At 40.6% G+C, this 22380-nt stretch overlaps 1 protein-coding gene across 1 annotated transcript; it reads left to right on the top strand.

Moving 5' to 3' along the window:
* The first annotated feature begins 1303 nt into the window (after positions 1 to 1303).
* LOC120433920 (butyrophilin subfamily 2 member A1-like) lies at positions 1304 to 21294 on the top strand. Its single transcript, XM_039600998.1, has 8 exons — positions 1304 to 1356; positions 3718 to 3811; positions 9539 to 9880; positions 10021 to 10314; positions 10407 to 10532; positions 10659 to 10783; positions 18107 to 18199; positions 21076 to 21294. The coding sequence occupies exons 2-8, from the start codon at positions 3724 to 3726 to the stop codon at positions 21292 to 21294; spliced, it is 1287 nt and encodes a 428-aa protein (XP_039456932.1). The 5' UTR covers positions 1304 to 1356; positions 3718 to 3723.
* The last annotated feature ends 1086 nt before the right edge of the window (positions 21295 to 22380 follow it).

Below are 22380 nucleotides of genomic sequence, written 5' to 3'. Positions count from 1 at the left end.
TATGCTGCAATAAATGCACTGCCCAAGTGTCCCCTCTCCCCACTGCCTTTCAGCAGCAGGCAGCAGCAAACAGGTCATCAGAGGAGCCAAGATGATGATTAAGTTTAACATTTTCTACAATATTGACAAAGCAATTTAAGCACAAGTTTGTTAGTTAATAATTTAGAAATGAATATTGTCTGTATGGACTTCCCCCCAAAGAAAGTGCACATGTAAAACTGCGGTGTTAAGTGATGCCGTTGAAAAATTTGAGTGCGCCTAACTTTTGTGCCGGTACGCCTAAATTTTTAAAGTTAGGCGTACCGGTCGCGCTGAGCTAAAGGATCCTGTCTATCCCGCAATATACGCTGAATTCTGAAAACTCTCCTTATCAATCTTGCACCTTCCACAATGGGTTGCTCGCGTACAAACGGACAGGACATGGCTGCGACAGACTTCCCAAATCCACCTTCACTTTTATAGCCGTGGTCTCTCATCTTGATTACACGAAGTAATTAACTATTACTACTCTAAAATATGAATTACATCTGAAATAATCAAATACATGAAATAGAATGATTAATAGTACATTTCCCTTTTTTTCGGAAATGACCTGTATGTATCTGTATGAAATCAATAAAAGAATCAAATACTGCATTATCTTTAGTTACATTGATAATATTTATTTATGGTAAAACAGTGGCGAAATATCGCTGTTGCTTTCGTATAAATGCAGCGGACATAACTGAGTGGCCGCGATCTAATCCTGTTTACATAAAGTAAGCCTGCTCCCGAGCAGGTTTACGCTTACGGATCTGTTGCTATGACAGCAAGTCCCGGATGAGCTTCGGAGAACCGAATGATCCAAGATCACGCGAAATCGTCAACAATCAAATCCGGCTAACTTACTTAGCGAGGTATGAAGAACGGGCCCCAGGCATCCATGAAAACAGAATTTATTAAATTTAACGGAGTTACAAGTTAGCAGTAAGTTAGCTCGCTAGTTTCCACCTAAACATGATATATCATGTTCAGACTGAGAGATATCTGAAGAAATTCAAACGTACAGCTCTGCTATCACTTCCAACATAAATGAAGACAGAAAACTAAACAGCAGTGACTTTTGCACGGTTATTGAAGTTGGACTAGCTTGTATATAATGATGTGCTATGTGATCCCTAGCGACACAGATATGTTAGCATAACATAAAGCATAACACAGTGAAGCTGGAGGATGAACGCTAACTTTTTTCCACTCGATTAAAGTTACAGGAACCCTTCCCGATGGTTAGGGACAAATGCGATCGCAGGGAGGATGTTGTAAACGGAGCAAACTTCAGTCAGGAGAACAACTGAGATAATCCATCCACAATACGAGGTTAGTCATTAATATACTGCAACAACGTGGGAATAGAGCAGCTGTGAGAGAATTCAACATTAATGAATCAATGGTACAGAAATGGAGAAAGCAAGAAGAATGAGTTGAGTAAAGTTTGACTTATCTCACTATTTTGTTTCGCTTAATGCACCTTATAATCTGGTGTGCCTTATGGTCCAAAAATACGGTATATTAAAATCTGTGATTCAGAATTATTCTTAGACACTGCAATAGGTCATCCAACCATTTAAGTTGCTTTTGAAGGTAACATAGTATGTACCCAACTGAAATGAGATTTACAAATGTGAAAAGAGTACAAGTAGCATATTCCTTGAATATCATTGCAGGGCTGTATGCAAGACGGGTCTAAAACAAACATATAAATACACTACACATATAAGTTTTATTATATATAAACAAACGTGTTAATTAACCTGGTTAATTACATGATCAGAGGCAAAGACCTCACAGCACAAGCATACTCCCAACCTATTATAAGACTATATATAATAATATACAATACAATTTATTTTATTTTAATATCTATTGACAAAAAGTCACAAGCAAAATGGGAACACAGCACAGCACATGTTTAAACATGTTTATTTATCAAAATCATTTATTAATCAAATAAAAACAACATGTATTTTTTCACCCCTAAAAATACATGTTCAAAACACCACAACAGTATCCTGATAGTTCACAAAAATGTCACATGGAATTAAACAGAAGCTGGCAACTCAGCTCTGTAGAGTGGGCAATCATAAAGAAGCAGTTAATTTTACGTTGTAGTAGCAAACTGCTATTCATATTTTGGGTCACCAGATGTCACCAAAGAGGACTGTTTAGAAAAGCTTTCAGTAATGAACCGTTTTTCAATACAAGCTTCAGAGAGCTTCATTTGGTCATTGGTAACCCTGAGTATCTGATCAGTGTGCCTTCAGTCCTCTACTGCCATCTTCAGCATGATAGCTGAGACAACACCTACCATGTGAATGCTTCCCCCTTTTTGAACACTGCAAAGACGGATATGGTTTCATCTTGATTATTTTATAACAGGCTCAAAGTTCAGCATTTGACAAACTGTACAACTGACCTAACCAGAATCAACAATGGATGTTAAATGGATTTTTCGAGCATTACACTTTGATTAACACGGTTTAGTTTTTGCATAACTCTGAGCATATATGAGGGATATGGAGTTAATAAGCCAAAGTTAAGGCCAGCAGGTTAATGATTTTCAGAGTTCACCCTTGTAGTCTCACACAACTTTCCACGAGTAAGTCTCTTTCAAATTGTCTATTTTTAAGTTCTACATGCTTTTCTGATGTCTAGTTATAAAGTCTGATTATAGTATAATTTATTTCACTGACATAAATAAATCTGTGTAAATGTAATAATACAAATGAATGACCAAGGATTACAATATTTCATTTGAAAGTAGAAAAGAAAGTTTTGAAAGTGAAAGTATGCTGTAGAGGTCTGTGCAGAGTCATTCTTCCAAGTATTTTTTTCTTCTGTTTTAATGTTCTACTTTGTGTAAAAAAAAACTGAAGGCATTAAAACACTGTAAATATTTTATATTTGACTGATTTACAGCAGCTGTGCACAGTCAAGCAGCTAAAAAGTCAATTTGCAGTCTACACTCACAGCAAACTGTCTCTGTTGGCTGAAGTTTACCAGTTGTGATTCCAACTTTTTATAAACGGCCATTTTATGGATTTTATGGTGAGACCAGCTTTTGTCCCCATGCAGAAAATTATGAGATGGAAAATAACAAATAATAAATTTTAAAATACTTTTATTATGGGATATCTTTTGAAATAAAGGAGAACATGTGCAAACATCAGATATGGTTATCCAACTCTGAACTTGTAATCTATAAACAGATTTTGATCAGATCCCTTTGTATTTATTTGTTGTTTATTGCATATTGCACTATGTTTATTCTTTATCCTGCTGATGTAACAGAATAATTTCCCTTGTGGACCAATTCAGTACCTATCTATGAAACCTTATTATCTGATAGCTAAGCTTTCTTTGTGGCCCATTACACAATCAAAACAATCAGCAGCAGACAGAGTTCATCTCAAAGCTAAAGATGACACTGACCAAAGGTTATTCTCTAGGCTGCAATTTAGCACTAATGTGAAGTAATGTGTTCACTTTAATCAGTAACAAAATGTCTGGTGCCTTAACTCTGGAGTTAATGGAAAGTTATAGTGCTAAGTGCATGTTGAAGGCCTCATGACAGTACTTGACATATTAAAACATGTAACATGTAAAATATGTTTTTAGTCTTGAATAAATTGATTTTAATGACCTTTTGTGGCCACACTTGTATCATTGATGTATTTCCAGAGGAGGATGCTTCCACAGATAGATGGACTCTCCCTTTCTCCAGTCAAAGTCTTCAGTATTTTGATTTTCCATCTTCTAATACACTTAAATCGAGGTAAGTTTGATGTTACATGTGTAATATTTTTTATTACAGTGCATATAAACAAAATAGTGCAAATATGTTACATTTGGTACAAACAGTAGTTTATAATTTGATTTTTGTGACTTGTTTCCTGCCTGCAAGTGTTTATTTAATTCTTTAGTGAAACATCTGTTTTTAACATTTTATCTTCATCACAATGCTTAAAAAGAGAAAGAAAAATAATGCTCTATGCTGAGTGTCATCTTTAACTAAATATTTGCATTCAAACTGGCTGCAGAAATTAATAAACACATCTTTCTTTCTTTCTTTATTGCTTTCTGCATTGCATGCTGGGAGTGTTGTGGTGGAGTGTGTGGTGAGTCTGACTGAGTGATTGAGGACTTGTTTCCAACTTTACTTTTCTGTCTGTTATGTCTTTTTTCTTATTATAGTTTAGATTTTTATACTGTGCGTGGTACTGAATTAAACGTTACAGATTTTGTTGCGTGCGTAAAACCGGCTTTTTGCTGGTTGGCGTGCGTATCGCCAAAATGGACCTCACTAACCTTATGAGACAACATGGTTTTAAGATCATACCTACTTGTCCTTGCTCTGTAGAGGAGTGTGGTCTGGCGGTTGGTGAAATTCTGGGTCATAGCAGCATTAAATCTGCTGCTCGGATAAGCAGCGCAGTGGTGATTTTTGTTGACACTGTGGAGAAGGCAAATAAAGTGATTGAGAAGGGTATTGTCGTGAATGACATTCTAAGCACCCCAGCGAAAAATGTCACGATTGCAAATATTCCTCCGTTCATCAGTGATGAATTACTGGTGAGAGAGTTGTCTCGGCACGGAAAAATAATTTCTCCGATCAGAAAACTGTCATCGGGTTGCAAATCGCCGCTGTTAAAGCACGTTGTCTCACACAGGTGACAGGTTCTTATGATCCTAAATAAAAAGGATGAAGACCTAAATTTAGTGTGTAATGTGCGAGTGGATGATTTTGACTATAACTTATATTTGACTTTGGGCACGGTGATGTGTTTTGGGTGTGGCGAGGTTGGCCATTTAGTTCGAGCGTGTCCTGGAAAACATGTCTCTTCAAATAATTTGGAACAAGCTAGGGGGGAAGGCGGAGAGAAGAAGCAGAGAACAGCAGAAGCCAGAGATTTGGGGAGCAATGAATTAAACGTAACGGGAGAGTAAAGTGGTGAGAAACCTGGTCGGAAAGCAGCTGAAGTGCAGGAAAAGCAGATTACAGAAGAAGAAAATGTGGAGCAAATTGTCCGTACTCAAAGCCAAACAGTGATAAATTCACAGGACAATCAGGAGGATAACACAGGTGTAGTGAAGGAGAGCTCAGGGGAGACTCAAGAAGGGAGAACAACTGCAAATGATCCCGAGGGCACAGAAGGTAGTCAGATGCAGTTAGAGGAGTCCTTTAAAGCTCAAAAGACGAAATCAGGGAGTGTAGCTAGCTCTCAAATTGAGAATGATGTTACAGATGGAGTTGGGAAGCTCGGGACAGAATCGGGTAGACACTGATAGCGATATGGAAGAAGAGGATGAAGGCGAAGAGGAAGGCTGGACTGAAGATAGTTTGGCAAGTTCAACCTATAGAGCCTCTGTTAAACAGCAGAAGAAAGGTTACGGGGTGCAAAATGTTAAACACTTTCTCAAGGTCACAAAGAATATGAAAAATGTGAAAATAGAGGATTTCTTTCCAGACAAGAAGTTGTTTTTGTTGTATGTGAGATCACAGTTGAGCAATAAAGGAAAGGGTGATTATACGGACAAAGAAGTCTATAGACTGAGAAAGATAGTTGCAAAACTTAAGCAGGAATTTAATAATGACGAGGAGTATGATGGCATCTAAGGTTTTGTGTTTTCTATTTTTATTTATCCTTGTATCTTTGGTGATGAGTAACTTCAGAGTTTCTACTTTAAACCTGAATGGAGCCAGAGATATGAGGAAGAGAGTCGGTGTGTATGAGTTAATGAAATTAAAGCATGTTTCACGATTCTGTTTGTGAATGTGTATGCTCCAAATACGGGGCAAGAGAGAGTTCTGTTTTTACGCAAGCTTGAGGCTGTCTTGTGCATGTGTGATCCAGAAGAGTTTCTTTTTTTGGCTGGAGATTTTAACTGTACAGAAAATGATCAGTTGGACAGAAATCATTTAGAACCCCATGTGCTCTCACAAACAGTTCCAAAGAGTTTGACAGAAGCACAGTCTGTAGTTGATGTTTGGAGGGAAATGCACAGTGAAACAAGACAATTTGCGTGGGCTAGGTGTAGAGGAAACTTTTTAACTGCAGCTAGATTAGACAGGATATACTGTTTTAGACATCATTTTGGAATTTTTAAAGAGTGTAACATACATCCTGTTTCTTTCTCTGATTGTACTACTTTTATTGCAAATCTTAGGCATAAGTCTGCTTACTGGCAATTTAACACTGCTTTGTTACTAGATGCAAATTTCAAGACAGCGTTTAGCTTTTTCTGGAGAGTGTTTGGATCTAGGAAAGATGACTTTCTGTGTTTAAGGCAGTGGTGGGACCGGGGCAAAACTGAAATAAAAGAATTTTGTCAACAGTACACTTTCAATGTCTCTTCGGACTTAGCCAAATCTATGAGAGAACTGGAGACTGAAATAGTGGAGCTGCAGGTGTCTGCGAATTCCACAGGAAACCGAGGTTGTTTTGAGAATCTCAATTCTAAAAAAACTTTGTTGGCTGACTTGCTGGGCTCTAGAGCACAGGAGGCACTGGTTCGTTGCAGGTTTCAAAACCTTTCTTTGATGGACGCTCCTATGAAGTTTTTCTTTTCGCTGGAAAAAAAGAAAGGACAGAGCAAGTTCATACATGTTTTGAAATCATCTGCTGGGGATCTTTTGACAGTGGATGGTGACATCAGGCGGAGAGCAGCAGATTTTTACTCTGAGCTTTATCGTTCTGAGTTCTTGGAGGATGAAGAGACTTTTCATGCCTTCTGCAGCGGTCTCCCCAGAATTTCTGAGGATTTCGCCAAGGAGCTGGGGGAGCCTCTAACACTGACTGAAATTAATACTGCCTTACAAAGTTTGGAAGGAGGGAAGGCCCCTGGCATACATGGACTTCCAGTCAAATTTTATACAGCTTTTTGGTCTGACCTGGGTATTGATGGCATGGAGGTTTTTGAAGAGAGCTTTGCTACAGGATCTTTACCTCAGAGCTGCAGAAGAGCGGTTCTAACACTGTTGCCTAAAAAAGGTGATCTTCAAGATATTAAGAACTGGAGGCCTGTCTCTTTATTATGCACTGATTATAAAATACTGTCGAAAGTGCTGGCAAACAGACTGAAAACGGTGATGGATCAAGTTGTCCATCGAACACAAACCTACTGCGTGCCAGGCAGGTCTATTGTCGATAACGTGTCACTAGTCAGAGATATTTTGGAGGTCTCCAGTTCACTGGGATGTGATATTGGTCTGATTTCTCTGGACCAAGAAAAGGCATTTGACAGAGTTGAGCACCGTTACCTCTGGAGTGTGTTGGAAAGGTTTGGTCTCGGCACTGACTTAATTGCCAAGATTATGGTGTTGTACGAAGACATTGAAAGTGTACTGAAAATAAACGGTTGTTTGTGTAAACCTTTTAAAGTTACCAGAGGTATCAGGCAAGGTTGTTCGCTGTCTGGCATGTTATGTGCTCTGTCTATTGAACCAATGTTAAATAATATTAGGTGTTCTATTGCTGGGATGAGTTTAGCAGATTTTAACATGTCTTTTAACCTATCTGCATATGCTGATGATATTGTTGTTTTTGTTAGAAGTCAAAATGATGTCAATAAGTTAGGAATGATTGTTGAAAACTTCTGCAGATTTTCAGCTGCACGAGTAATTTGGGCTAAGAGTGCAATAGGAGATTGGCGCACTGGACTCCCGCAACTTCCAGGTGGTTTGGAGTGGAAAAGAGATGGTTTGAAGTATTTGGATGTGTACTTGGGGGATGATGATATGGTAAACAAGAACTGGGAAGGGGTGTTGGGGACAGTTGAGGGGAAATTAGGGAAGTGGAGATGGTTATTACCCCAGATGTCATATAGAGGGAGGGTGTTGATTATAAACAACTGAGTTGCTTCTGTATTGTGCCATCGATTAGCTTGTCTGGAGCCACCCCCTGGCTTATTGTGTAAACTTTTGGGATAACCGACACTGGCTGTGCTTTTTTTGCCCAAAGAGGAAGGTGGACAAGGGCTGGTTCACCTGGAGAGCAGAACTGCTGCTTTCACATTGCAGTTTATTCAGAAGTACTTGATGGGAAGGGACGAAGATGTTTTCTGGAAACCAGTAACTAGTGTTATTTTAAGAAGAATAGGAGAGTTGGGCTTGGATGCTTCAGTGTTTTTAGTAAACTGTAATTTGATACGTTCTTATGACATGCCACTGTTTTATAAAGGACTTTTCAAAGCTTGGACCATTTTCACATTGAAAAGACTGGAGCCTACTTCTTCATTGTTTTGGCTTCTAGAGGAACCGTTGCTGTTTGGAGCCCGGCTGGATGCACATGATGGGAAAGGACTTGCTTTTGCGAACAGACTGCTTGAGACAAAGGTTCTCAAACTGAGACAAATTGTGGAGGTGGCTGGACCAGACCTTCGGAACGCAGAAGCAGCAGCATCTTTGGTTGGTTTGAAATCAAGTCGCATCATGAGGTGTATTCTGGACTCGTGGCTTAGACGGTTAACTGCATTTGAAAAGGAAATGCTGTTGGACTATTCGAGTGGATTGGAGATTCCTGATGAAAGGGATCCTTACCCAGGATTGGGATTGAATATTGATTTTACAGGCATGGCAGGACCACAGCTTGTGCACCAAAAGGACTCAGATTTTCACATGTTGAGTGGAAAACTGTTATATAGATTGTCTCTTCAAGGGTTAAATAAAAGGCAATTGAGTGGAAGAACAGATACCGTATGGAGAGAAAAGTTGAAAGTTGAGGATGGTAAAAAACCTATATGGCGGGTCTTTTATAAACCCCCTTTAAATAAGCGGTCAGGTGATCTACAATGGAGGATTTTGCACGGGGCCATTGCTGCCAATAGTTTTGTGTCCAAGATTAAAAAAGGTGCAAGTGAATTGTGTCCATTTTGTCAGGAAACAGAGACAGTTTTTCACATGTTTCTTGAATGTAAACGCCTTGAACCACTGTTTGTTATGTTGGAGTATGTCTTTGAAAAATCTGGAGTGGGTTGGTCTCCATTGGCATCTCTCTTTGGTGCTGGCTATACAAAAAAAGAGGCTTCAAAATGGAAGCTGCTAAATTTTGTGGTGGGTCAAGCAAAATGTTCTATATATAAAAGTTGAAAGGATAAGATTGATAATTTTTCAGGGAAACAAGTTGATACTACTTTCATTTTGCTGGTTAAATGTCGAGTTAAAGTAGAGTTTCAGTTTTACTCATTGATGAATAATTTAACAGGTTTTTCTTCTCAGTGGTGTTTTAGGAATGTGGTGTTTTCTGTTATAGATGGCCGTTTGTACTTCAGCCCTATGTTTATGTGACAGCTTTGTCTTTTGTTTTTTTTCCCTTTGTGACAAAACTTGTGATGTCTTGATGTTTATTTATTGGTAATAAATGTGTTGTTAAAAATCAATCAATCAATCAATCTTTCTTTCTTTCTTTCTTTCTTTCTTTCTTTCTTTCTCCTGCGGCAGAAATTAATAAACTAATTTTCTGTCTTTCTTTCTTTCTTTCTTTGTTTTTCCTCCTGTCTACAGCGGAGTCTCAGGTGGTTGGTCCACATCAACCAGTAGTTGCATTAGTTGATGATGATGTTATTTTACCATGTCACGTGGAGCCTGCAGAGGATGTGACAGCTCAGATATTGGAGTGGACAAGATCTGACTTGAACCCAAGATTTGTCCATGTGTGGCGATCCGGTCAGGATCTGGTGAATACAAGAAATCCTTCATACAGGGGAAGAACATCACTGTTCATCAATGAACTGAAGAATGGAAACATTTCACTGAAACTCTCCAGAGTAAAACTGTCTGATGGAGGAACATATGAATGCAGTGTTCCTTTAATGAAGAAAAAATCTTTTGTTAAGCTTGTGGTTGGTAAGTAGACTTTAGAAAAGAGAACACACCAAATGCGTCAGAATTGTATAATTTTAATAATTTAATAACTGTGAATTACTGTCCATAATAGGAGGTTTTTTCACCCACTAACATCTTTTCTAAACTTTTCTTTTGCTCAGCATCAGATGCTGCCACCTCACCTGTCATCAGTTTATCAGGGATTGACAAAAACAGAGGAGGAGTGGTGTTACAGTGTGAGTCTGCAGGCTGGTATCCAGAGCCTGAGCTGCTGTGGTTGGACGGTGAGGGAAACCTCCTCTCTGCTGGACCTACAGAGACCCTCAGAGGTCCTGATGACCTCTATACTGTCAGCAGCAGAGTGACTGTGGAGAAGAGACACAGCAACAACATCACCTGCAGAGTCCAACAGAGGAACACCAACCAGAGCAGAGAGACACACATACATGTTCAAGGTTCAAATTATATTATTACATTTATGATAGAAAGACTTTTTGAACATCTGAAGTCCAAATGTAACCAAATTATTTCTTTTATATGATTTCAGAGGATTTCTTTGAGATCCCGTCCAGTTCTTCCTCTGTCATCATCGGTTTGGCTGTTAGTTTGGCTCTTTGCATCATCCTGTTAATATTATCATCCGTTGTTCTTTTACTTAGAAAGAGGAAACACAGTAAGTCACTAATTAATTATTTACCGCTACTATGAATCAATGTTTTCATTGAGACTCTGATGAGAGGTTTCATATTTTAATCCAAGTTTGGGTATTTCCTTCTTATTTAATTTCAATTTCAAAAAGAGAACAACAGGAGGCCAAAGGATCAGACTGACTCAGGAGATGCTGAAGTTCCTCTGAGGAAGACAGAGAGAGAGAAACAAAATACCAGCAGCTCTTCTGTCCAAACTAAGAAGCAGACTTCATGCGTGAGTAGATAAACATGAATAAGTTAAATATCAAGATGTTCATTGTTTTTCAGAAATGAAATGAAATACTAATCCGGATTTCACAATAAAACTACCTGAAATAATGCTCAACAGAAAAAAAAAGAAGAAAAAACAACCTGCACACGGTTACCACACAGACATTATGTGCATTATGGGCATTTACTAAGTGTCAGTACAAAGAATTCTCTTGATTTCAAAGGAATGAAGCAGAAATAATGTGTTTCACATTATCATTATCAGATTACTATTTCAGTAATGTCACCACAGTCTCTGTTTTGGTAAAAATGTTGCTACTGTTAAAATGATTTTATATAATCAAACCTTTCAATTTGGTTGATGACAACACACATCACCAACAAAAACAATAGGTGTGCTCATAAATAAAAGAAACATAATGATTTAAAAATACAACCCCAGCATGAAAAACAAGTTTTTTACCTCATCTTTGTGTTTTATATCATATAAGCAGATTTATTGATTGTGGCTTTAACCAGTGTTGCTCATGCTGTAATTCAGTGTAATTTGTTAGAAGTTACATTATTTATCACCTGGAGTGAGTAATCCATTACATTATGTGTTACATTACTTTTGTGTTACTCCATAACAAGGACACAAATACACCTTCACATAATTACCATTTAACAATATAAGCCTTAAGAGTACAATCCCACGGACTGACACAAATCTTCATCCTAATGACGACACCAGAGGTGACAAAAGTACAGACATTTTGTACTAAAATAGAAATACAGATACTAGTGTTAAAAAATACTCAGTAAAAGTTGAACTACTGATTCAATTTCCACAAATTTTTACACAAGTAAAAGTGAACAAGTACCGACTCTGAAATTTACTCAGAGTAAGAAAGTAAAAGTAACTCTTTGGAGGAAGTTTCTTCCATCTTTTTTCTTGGAAAGCTAGATAATAATGAAATAATATCAGTAAATGGGAATAAAAACATTAGTTCAGTGTAAATTATATTTCTAATAAATGTACTTAGGTTGAACCACTTAAGTAGAGATTGAACAGACAAAAAGAAGAAAAATTTAAAAAGCTCTATTTTCTGTTGCCTCCATTGTAAAGGGTCAGACTTTTCCTCTAAACAGAAGATGAGCATGGAAGAGGTTAAAGTGGGATTTCTCCATCTCTGAGTGAAGTTAGCTCTCTCTTTTCTCTCTCTGTTAAAAACAGCAGCTGGACCTTTAAGAGGACATGAAAGCTGCACATATAAAGGCTAATTTACACACTGAGCCCTCAAACACTGACATAGATGTAACTGAAGCTGGATTTAAGAAATAAGCGCTTAAAGTTTTTAAAACATATTGTGGCGAGCTCAGACACGGAGGAGACAGAGGTTTCTTGGGAGCACCCGTTTATTTCTCCCTGCCGAGAACACTGCCGCTACCTCCCTGCTCAGCGTGGCAACAACAGAACAACAACAAAAAGGCGCCCTCTCACCGGAAACACAGTCGCCGAGAGAGCGCGTCACCCGTCACCATAACAACATGACAACAAACACATTACTGTAATAACAGAACCCCAAACAGCCCTGGCCCGCTACATAGCCCCCACCTAAGGGGTCAGTCGTCCCCGACAACCCCATTACCCAACGCAAAGTCCTGCAAATGTCCATGTGTCTTCCTTCGACGCGCAGGCCGATCTCGACCAGCAGGGGAGGAGTCACTCGGATGAGAACCTGGGGTGCCACCAGCATCCCCTGCCCCGGCGACTGCTGGAGCGGGCGGGCGGTACGGTGAGAGCCTGTCCAGGTGCAACACCACCACGCGCCCTGGGCCCGGCATGCGGATCTGGTACACCACTTCTGTCAGCTGCCCCACGACTTCCGCCGGCCCTTGCCAGTGACCGCACAGCCTGGGGGACACCCCTCTCTTGCGAACCGGGCAGTACACCCAAACCTTGTCGCCAGGCATGAAAGCTCCCCCTCGGCACCTGGTGTCGCAGGCTCTTTTCTGTCGTACTCCGGCGCTGACCTGGGCCTGGCAGGTGTAATCATGAACCACTCGTGGCCGCTCCCTCAGCCTCCTGTAGCAGTCCCTGGCCACCGACACGCGCCAGTTCCCTGCCTCGGGAACGGGGAAAGGCCCTAGGATATCTCCTCCCACTCTCTCCATCGGGGCCCCCACCCGATGCTGCTGCAGGGGGCCAGTGGGGCGTTGAGTGGGGCCCTTCCGTGCCATACAGGTGTCACAGCAGTGCACATGAAGTTCCACATCCCGTCGACAACCAGGCCAGTAGAACTGTCCCCTGAGATGGCGGAGAGTTTTAGCATTCCCATAGTGGCTGGCCCCCACCGAGCCATGGACAAGCTCGAGCACCTGCGACCGCAGCGACCGAGGCACCAACAGCTGCGGGAGATCCTTGCCCTGTTCGGGGGCCCGCCATCTCCGGTACAGGAGGCCGTCGCGGGTCTCCAGATTGTTGTACTGGGAGTAGTAGGCCTTCACTTCGGGCCCCTGTCCTGAAACCCCTGTCCAGCCTGGGCGTCGTGCTGCCTCCAGCCAGGCCCCCACCTGAACCAACGTCGCATCAGCCTCCTGCTCCTGCTTCAGCTGCTGCATGGTCAACGAGAGCCATCCCCCTCCGCCAGCTGTGGCCCGAGCAGTAACCACGCCCCGTGCCTCCTGGGCCCGCTCTCCCTGCCGTTTCGAGACGGGCAGCTGGCGTGGGCGCAGACAGATGGGTTGAGCAGAGCCGGTGTCGATGGTGTGCTGAACCAGCCACGTCTGCCTGCAGTCTCTGGTTCCCTGCTTTTGACCGCACTGGAGGGCCAGAGTCTCTGTACCAAGAGTGATAGCCAGCTTCGCAGTGTCAACGCAGGTCCCCCAGCGGGTCAGCAGATCAAGGCCGATGATGCACTGGTCTTGGATGTCAGCAAGCCAGAAGTCGTGCACCAGCTCCAAATCCTTCACTCGGATCCGCAACGGTTTCTTCCCCCGCATGTCAGTTCTCTCCCCCGTCACTGTCATCAGCTGGGTGTTGATGGGCGACCAACCCATCACAAGCGGCCCGGATGTTCCAGGAAACACACCAGGTCGTATTAGGGAAATGGTGGACCCCGTGTCCACCAGGGCCTGGCAGGGCTGGTCCTCAACACAGCAGCTCAGGTAGAGTCCCTTGAGGTGCCCGACTAGGCCTGCCACCGTGCATCGTTCTTGGAAGGGGGCAGGAAGCTGGAGCGGTGGCCCCCTCGCTGTGACGCTCCCCCTCTCATCCCCCTGAGGCCACATACAGGGAGTGCAGAATTATTAGACAAATGAGTATTTTGTCCACATCATCCTCTTCATGCATGTTGTCTTACTCCAAGCTGTATAGGCTCGAAGGCCTACTACCAATTAAGCATATTAGGTGATGTGCATCTCTGTAATGAGAAGGGGTGTGGTCTAATGACATCAACACCCTATATCAGGTGTGCATAATTATTAGGCAACTTCCTTTCCTTTGGCAAAATGGGTCAAAAGAAGGACTTGACAGGCTCAGAAAAGTCAAAAATAGTGAGATATCTTGCAGAGGGATGCAGCAGTCTTAAAATTGCTTCTGAAGCGTGATCATCGAACAATCAAGCGTTTCATTCAAAATAGTCAACAGGGTCGCAAGAAGCGTGTGGAAAAACCAAGGCGCAAAATAACTGCCCATGAACCGAGAAAAGTCAAGCGTGCAGCTGCCAAGATGCCACTTGCCACCAGTTTGGCCATATTTCAGAGCTGCAACATCACTTGAGTGCCCAAAAGCACAAGGTGTGCAATACTCAGAGGCATGGCCAAGGTAGGAAAGGCTGAAAGACGACCACCACTGAACAAGACACACAAGCTGAAACGTCAAGACTGGGCCAAGAAATATCTCAAGACTGATTTTTCTAAGGTTTTATGGACTGATGAAATGAGAGTGAGTCTTGATGGGCCAGATGGATGGGCCCGTGGCTGGATTGGTAAAGGGCAGAGAGCTCCAGTCCGACTCAGGCGCCAGCAAGGTGGAGGTGGAGTACTGGTTTGGGCTGGTATCATCAAAGATGAGCTTGTGGGGCCTTTTTCGGGTTGAGGATGGAGTCAAGCTCAACTCCCAGTCCTACTGCCAGTTTCTGGAAGACACCTTCTTCAAGCAGTGGTACAAGAAGAAGTCTGCATCCTTCAAGAAAAACATGATTTTCATGCAGGACAATGCTCCATCACACGCGTCCAAGTACTCCACAGCGTGGCTGGCAAGAAAGGGTATAAAAGAAGAAAAACTAATGACATGGCCTCCTTGTTCACCTGATCTGAACCCCATTGAGAACCTGTGGTCCATCATCAAATGTGAGATTTACAAGGAGGGAAAACAGTACACCTCTCTGAACAGTGTCTGGGAGGCTGTGGTTGCTGCTGCACGCAATGTTGATGGTGAACAGATCAAAACACTGACAGAATCCATGGATGGCAGGCTTTTGAGTGTCCTTGCAAAGAAAGGTGGCTATATTGGTCGCTGATTTGTTTTTGTTTTGTTTTGAATGTCAGAAATGTATATTTGTGAATGTGGAGATGTTATATTGGTTTCACTGGTAAAAATAAATAATTGAAATGGGTATATATTTGTTTTTGTTAAGTTGCCTAATAAGTATGCACAGTAATAGTCACTTGCACACACAGATATCCCCTAAAATAGCTAAAACTAAAAACAAACTAAAACTACTTCCAAAACATTCAGCTTTGATATTAATGAGTTTTTTGGGTTCATTGAGAACATGGTTGTTGTTCAATAATAAAATTATTCCTCAAAAATACAACTTGCTTAATAATTCTGCACTCCCTGTAGTGTTTGTGTTATTACGAGTGCTAAACAAGAAGAGTTCCCAGATGGTACAGTGGACACATGTGTGACTCCTGTGATTAAAGCATCTTTCTTTCAGCTTAACGAGTGAACCGTCAGCTCGTTCAAACACACGTTAAAGTCCGTTTGGCTCGACACCACCGAACAGAGGCAGCAATATAACATAGCTAACATTAACAGTGCAGTGAATCCTGCTTGTGCCGTCATATTCAGGACTGCAAACCGAGCAGCATCACTGACTTTCAGCTTGTTGTGTTTGTGGATATATGACTGACTTTAATTATCCATAAAATCATCACATTCTCTGTAAGATTAAGGTCAACTATTGGACGGCGTATATTTGAAAGGCTTTAAAACCAAGTCATTGCTGAAAATACAAACATCGCTAATGTCACATAACTTTGCCAACATGTGGCCAACAGTAATGTTTTAATGTTCTTCATTATTAAACATTCGTACATAACTAAGTGACATGATATTCCGTACTTACTTTTGACAGTTCACTCTTCAGCCGATCCGCTTCAGCGTCTGCCGTATTTTGAGGCAAAATTATCCACACCCACAACCATGCTATGAATTGTGGGATATATGGGTTCACGAAGCGTGCACCGGACCACGCTCGATATTTGGGGAAATCTACGGCGCATTTGGAGTATGTATTTGAAGTACACTTTGAATTGGGACAGCCGTCGTCGTTCGGCGGTGACATAATCGCACTCAAAATGCATACTCTAAGTGTGCGGTCTCTAAATTGGGACACAGCCTTATACACAAGAGAGCTGAGAGGAACCACCTGGGAAACACGGCTGGACATGATCTAAGAGATGAGACAGGAGAAACAAAACTGAACATGATGCACACAGGACAGGAGACTGTCAGAATAAAACAGGAAACATGAGAAACACGCACTGAAACTCAGACTAAATACAGACAAGGGAGAGAGTGAGGGAGACAGATAAACATGACTGGGGACCAGAAAGGCAAATAATCATGTAGACAAGACTGACTTCACAGGGAGAGACAAATAACACAAAGAACATTACACAAGACAATGGGGAGCACAGACAGAGGGATTACTCTAACCTAAACACACTTTAAGCATAATAGAAATGAAACCAAGAACCAACATAGATTATTCAAACAATATAAAGTCCACAAACCTTGAACCATCGCATCACTGACTCAGGACTAGGGCTGCCAGGATTAGTCGACTATTAAAATCATCAACGACTAATTTAATAGTGGACGCGTCGTTTGAAGCTTTGTAAGATCCCAAAAGACGCAGGAATAAGTAGTAAGATTTAAGAGTGTAATAACGGACTGAAACAGAAGATGGCAGCACTGCATGTACAAGGATGCCAGCTGCCGTTAAACCCCGAAGAAGAAGAAGCTGTGTCCAGTATTGTAGCTGTTTCCAAATTCAGGAACCACATCCCCCTGTGCCGGAATTTGTAGGCTGATTACGTTACAGCGACACGAGGAAAACTGTCCAAATTCGAAGACTCCGACAAATGCGGTTGACAAATGCGCCCTTCATTTCCCCAGATTTGAAGGATGGGTTGAGTGTATACTTCGTGGCCCAACCTATCCCAGAATTCATAGCGCGGCCCTGCTCAGTTTCCAACAATGGCGGCGGCTAGTTAGTTTTAATATTACTCTTATTATTCTTTCTGGGTCACAAAATAAACTCTTAACATATTTTCAGGCGAGAATATAGCTGTGTAAACTTCAAATATCTGCTCAGTTTATCAAAACACCACATATTTTCAAAAGCGCTCCGACGTTTTCGGAGACGTCTGTTACCCACCAGATCGAAAGCTAGCCGGAGTTCAAGGCTCACTAGAGCCGGTGAGAACACCGAACTCCCGGCAAATCGTTTTCAAACCCACCGCTGTCTTTTGCTACTCAGGTTAAACATAATATATAAGTCACTTAGATAACTTAAAAATGTTATTGTTTGGCTTTTTTCAGTATTTTATTTGTTCCTGAGTAAATCGGTTTGGCTGAGATTAAAGTTATAGTTTTTACACAGCTGAATAAACGTCAAACAGACAACTGATTATCAGAAGTTTGAGATGCTCAAGAATAATATCAAATATATCAAAGTAATCGTTTGTGGCAGCCCTACTCAAGATCATGACAGTGAAAGCAGAAACTTCACTTTTGGTGCTTGTGATCATGTAGAGGATCAGTTCTGTTTCAGCTTCTCATTAAACTAAAGCGCTGCTGCTTCACTTTACATGCATGATTTGTTGGCTTTGTGTGATGGTGCTGCTGTAGGCTGATAGAGAGGAGTAGACTCACTCCTGTGCAAGAGGATCGTTCCTGATCTGATCGTCATTCACTGCATCATTCACATGTTAGAAGCAACAAGTTTCAGTTTTCAAGTTTAGATTTTAATCTGGAAAGTCTCCTGTTGATCTCAGTAAACATGAACATTTCTTCCTTCTGCTCTTTCTTCATGCAACATTTCACCTGCAGTGGGAGAAGAAAACTGAAACCATCGATCAGCTCCAGCAGTTGAAACAAGCAGCAGAGATCCTGAAGATTCAGCTGGAGTCCAAAAATCAGCAGGTTTGTCTTTTCATCATAAATAATGTAAATTTGCTGACTCAGCTCTCTTTATGAATAAAATAATAGCCTGCATCATTATTTACTCACCAGCAGACTATACAAATAAATAAATAAATAAATAAAACAACATCTAAAGGTCTAAAATATATTTTAAAAAGAGTTTAGGGTATATTTACATGCTGCTGTTGATCTCAGTAAATAAAGGTCACCTCCTCCCCTATACACAGTGTTTTTTGGATGTGGGTGAACGACGATGACACACTGTACAGTTGACTCCTCAGTGAAGTAGAAAATGTTTTCCCATCAAATCAGAGTGTTTTCTAACTTTGATATGTAGAGATCTACCAGAGCTGAATGTTTGGTGTAATATTGATTTTTCTTTTTTGCAACTGACAGCATTTTGTGCTGTTGAAATTTAAGCTTATTTCATATTAAATATTGATGTTATCACACACCTGATCAAATAGCACTAAGTGGAAATGAGATTTAAAGCTTCTTTTTACTGTTTACCATTTGATGTGATTAACTGTGTGTGAAGAGACAAAGACGAGTGAGAATATTGCACATGTTCATTGCATTAAAGACACAGTATCCTTTAAGAGCTGTGGTCATATTTAAATTTATCATTATTCTATAAACCTTACATTGACAGCAATAATAAAAGTTCTTTCAGGCTTCTAAATATATGAGACCACTATGTTTTTATTTATTGTTCTGAAGTTCATACGCTGAAGCAGAGTAGTACCAGCCCTCAGCAGTTGTATTTAAATAAAGTGTTTAAAAAAATTAGGCGACTTTAGTTTTTTATGAGTTTGTGACTTTACATAATTTAGGCTCTTTATATTTTATCGTTTATCATTTATTTATTTCCTTACCACATTTCATTAAATCAGCACTGTTGATCAAAGTGTTGTACAAAAATACAATATAACTAGTAAAATAGCTTATATGGTATTTGATGTTTGGTACTAATATTATATTAGTACCAAACATATACATATTATATAACTCTCATACTGTATTAAAAGCCAGTGAATATAAATGCTTTTTAAGATAAGATTTAAAAGATTGACAGTAGGAGCCTTTCTGATGTGTAAGGGTAGATTATTCCACAGTTTAGGTGCTACGACCCCAAACCCTCGAAAGTTTTTAAAAGACAAAAATGATTTCAGAGATAGATATAAGTTTGAAAAAAGACCACTGTACAAGGTGAAATTGCTGTCAAATATAAGCCCCCAATTTTTGGCATGTGAAATAATAAAAGGCTCAAGACTGTGCAGGTTAACAAGATGGTGCTGGGATTGCAACTTGGTCCAAAAATGATCACTTCGGTTTTGTTCTCATTAAAGTTAAGGAAGTTAGAGGCCATCCAGGCTTTAACTTCACCGAGACACTAAAGTAAAGACATCTGCAGCCCATCTTTTTTCCACTTATGTTAGGCCTCCCTGCACTCTCATCTGGCTGAATGAGTGGCCTCATTTATCCATGGGTTCGATTGTGGTTTCAAGCGGATAGTTTTAAAAGAAGCAACCTCAGTTTTGCAGTTTATCACGAAAATCTCCTCTCCTTGGTAGCAAAGCCGAGGGGAGATCCTAAAACCTTTTTAAAAGTAATAGAAAATTGTTCTAATTGTTGTTTGCACGATACCAGCTAAAAAGCTTGAAAAGTCTAGAATAAAATCCTTGTGATATTTTGGAGGTGTGTATACTGCTGCAACAATTCAAACATCAGAAGTTCAAAACTTGAATAAGAGTCAGTTAAGAGTTATTTGTAGGTGAGCTTCTTCCTAAAAACAGCCGCCACTCCACCACACCCAGGCATGTTAAGATATTCAGAGTCTGAAGGTAAAAGTTCAGTAAAACAGCTGGACTCACTGGCTCTCTGCCAGGTTTCTGTCATAAGCATTAGATGCAGTTCCGGATTAGTGAAGAAGTCCTTAAGAATAAAATTTTTGTTTGTTAGTGATCGAGCACTAACAAGACTTATCCTTAGTGGTACCAGTGGCTCAGTGGCCGATGAGGGTGCCTGACCTATCAGCTGTAGGTTCTGAGGGTTTACTCCACCTGAGTGAAGACGGGGAGAACACTTGGCGCGAGGTTATTGTAGTAAACCCAACAAGAGGTGTAAGCGGTAAAGGCGGTTGCCCCATGATCGGAAGGTCGGGGATTCGAATCCCCTGAACAGCTACCCTGATGTACCCCCTGAGCAAGGTACCGTCCCCACACACTGCTCCCCGGGTGCCACACTGGTGGCTGACCACTGCTTCACTGAGGGAATGGGTTAAATGCAGAGAAGAATTTCCCCACGGGGATCAATAAAGTATACATTATTATTACTAGTTGACGCGGTCAAATCCATTCGGGATAGCGTGAGGTGTTTTTGCAAATCATGCCAAGGTCGCCTTCATTTTCACTAATAAGCCAATGCATTTCCCACAGCATCTACGGTGCACTCTCAGTTGAAGTACAACAGAGACAAACTGGAACTCCTGAACGGAATTGTGGGGAGAAGGTTCCCTGATATCCACGACTGCAAATAACAGGTTTTAAATAAGAAGATCTTATTGCCAGGGGAGTTGGGCGATCATATACAAGCAGAGAGTTAGCATTATTTAAGACAAATAAAGAATAAATCACTAGTGCAAACAGAGTCAAATGGCAGGCTGTAGACACTGACGTGATCTTGGGTTTCTCTTAGACAAAGTAGAGAAATTTTACTCTTTACAGTCTGTATCATTAAGAAAAAGAAAAACACCAATCAGACTAAGTACGGTTGGAAATATGTTGCTCACAGTGTGAAGCTTTAATAATTTTATCACTTTCATCAACAAAGTGCTGCAGAAACATCAACATCTCTCTGTCTTTTTTTTCTGACAGATTATCAAATCTGGAAAGAAGGATGAAATCATTACGAAGCTGACAGACATATTTCCTACACTGGAATCAAAGGTCAGTGAAAGCATCTCTCAGCAGACAGAGGTAAACATGGACACATGTGATGCTGTCATCCTCCCAATGATCACAGACCTGTGCACTTATATTCCTGCAGTTTTGTCCAGCAGCAGCTTCTGTATCATTAACCAAACACAACTTTGAAATCCTACCACTGCAAGATTGTTGACATCATCGCAAAACACTTAATGTTGTTAACATCATGCTACATCAGCTCCCTTATATTTACATAATACAGCTTTAATGTGACTCTTTTTGTCTTTTCAATATTGTGTCTTAAACATGAACATTTCTTCCTTGTGCTCTTTCTTCATGTAACATTTCAGCGCCAGGGTAAGACATATAGTGAAATCATCAAACAGCTCCAGGAGGACAAAGAAACAGCAGAGAAGCTGAAGCAGCTTCAGGTTTGTCTTTCCATCATAAACATTCTGAATTTAACTGACTTTACTGAACTCTATTTATGAATAGAATAATTACATACATCAATATTTACTCACCGTCAGACTCTTCAATATAAATGAATAAATTTATATTAAATTTAAATCATCTGCACGCAGCGTTTTACGTAATTCATGAAATGAGCAGCACTGATGAACAATATTTACATAATACAGCTTTTATTTGACTCTGGTTGTGTTATCATTATTGTCTTAAACATGATTGTTTCTTTCTTCTGCTCTTTCCTCATGTAACATTTCAGCTCCAGGGTGAGACATATAGCGAAATCATCAAACAGCTCCAGCAGGTGAAAGACACAGCAGAGAAACTGAAGAAGCAGATGGAGTCGGAAAATTGGGAGGTTTGTGTTTCCATTATTCCACAGCACAGTGCTTTTTGTCATAACCAAATAATTTGATTTTTGTTTCATCAGTCTAATCTGGCTCGTCTTAATGAGCTATTGTACAACTAGCAATTCTGTTTTTGTGTGAATGCAGAAAGGCCTTCTTTTCATTAGCCTCCCATACATATGTACAAATACACATCTTCAGCAAGATGCTCTGCAGGTTTTTGGAGCTGATTCATTGTTACAATCCGCTGCATATGCAGCTCCTGTAATTTTCTTGGCCTGACCTGAGTTCAACCACAGCAGATGTGCCTGTGCTCTTCTATTTCCTGATTACTGTCCTTACAGTTGACATTGAATTTAAACCTCTGAGGTACGTTTTTGCAGCCTTCCCTTGACAATCTTTGTTTTTAGATCTTTTGAGAATTACTTTGAGGATCCAA

Source organism: Oreochromis aureus, linkage group 3, assembly GCF_013358895.1.
Source record: "Oreochromis aureus strain Israel breed Guangdong linkage group 3, ZZ_aureus, whole genome shotgun sequence".
NCBI lineage: Eukaryota > Metazoa > Chordata > Actinopteri > Cichliformes > Cichlidae > Oreochromis > Oreochromis aureus.
Note: the sequence above shows the minus strand (reverse complement) of the source record. Positions and strands in the feature narration are given on the sequence as shown.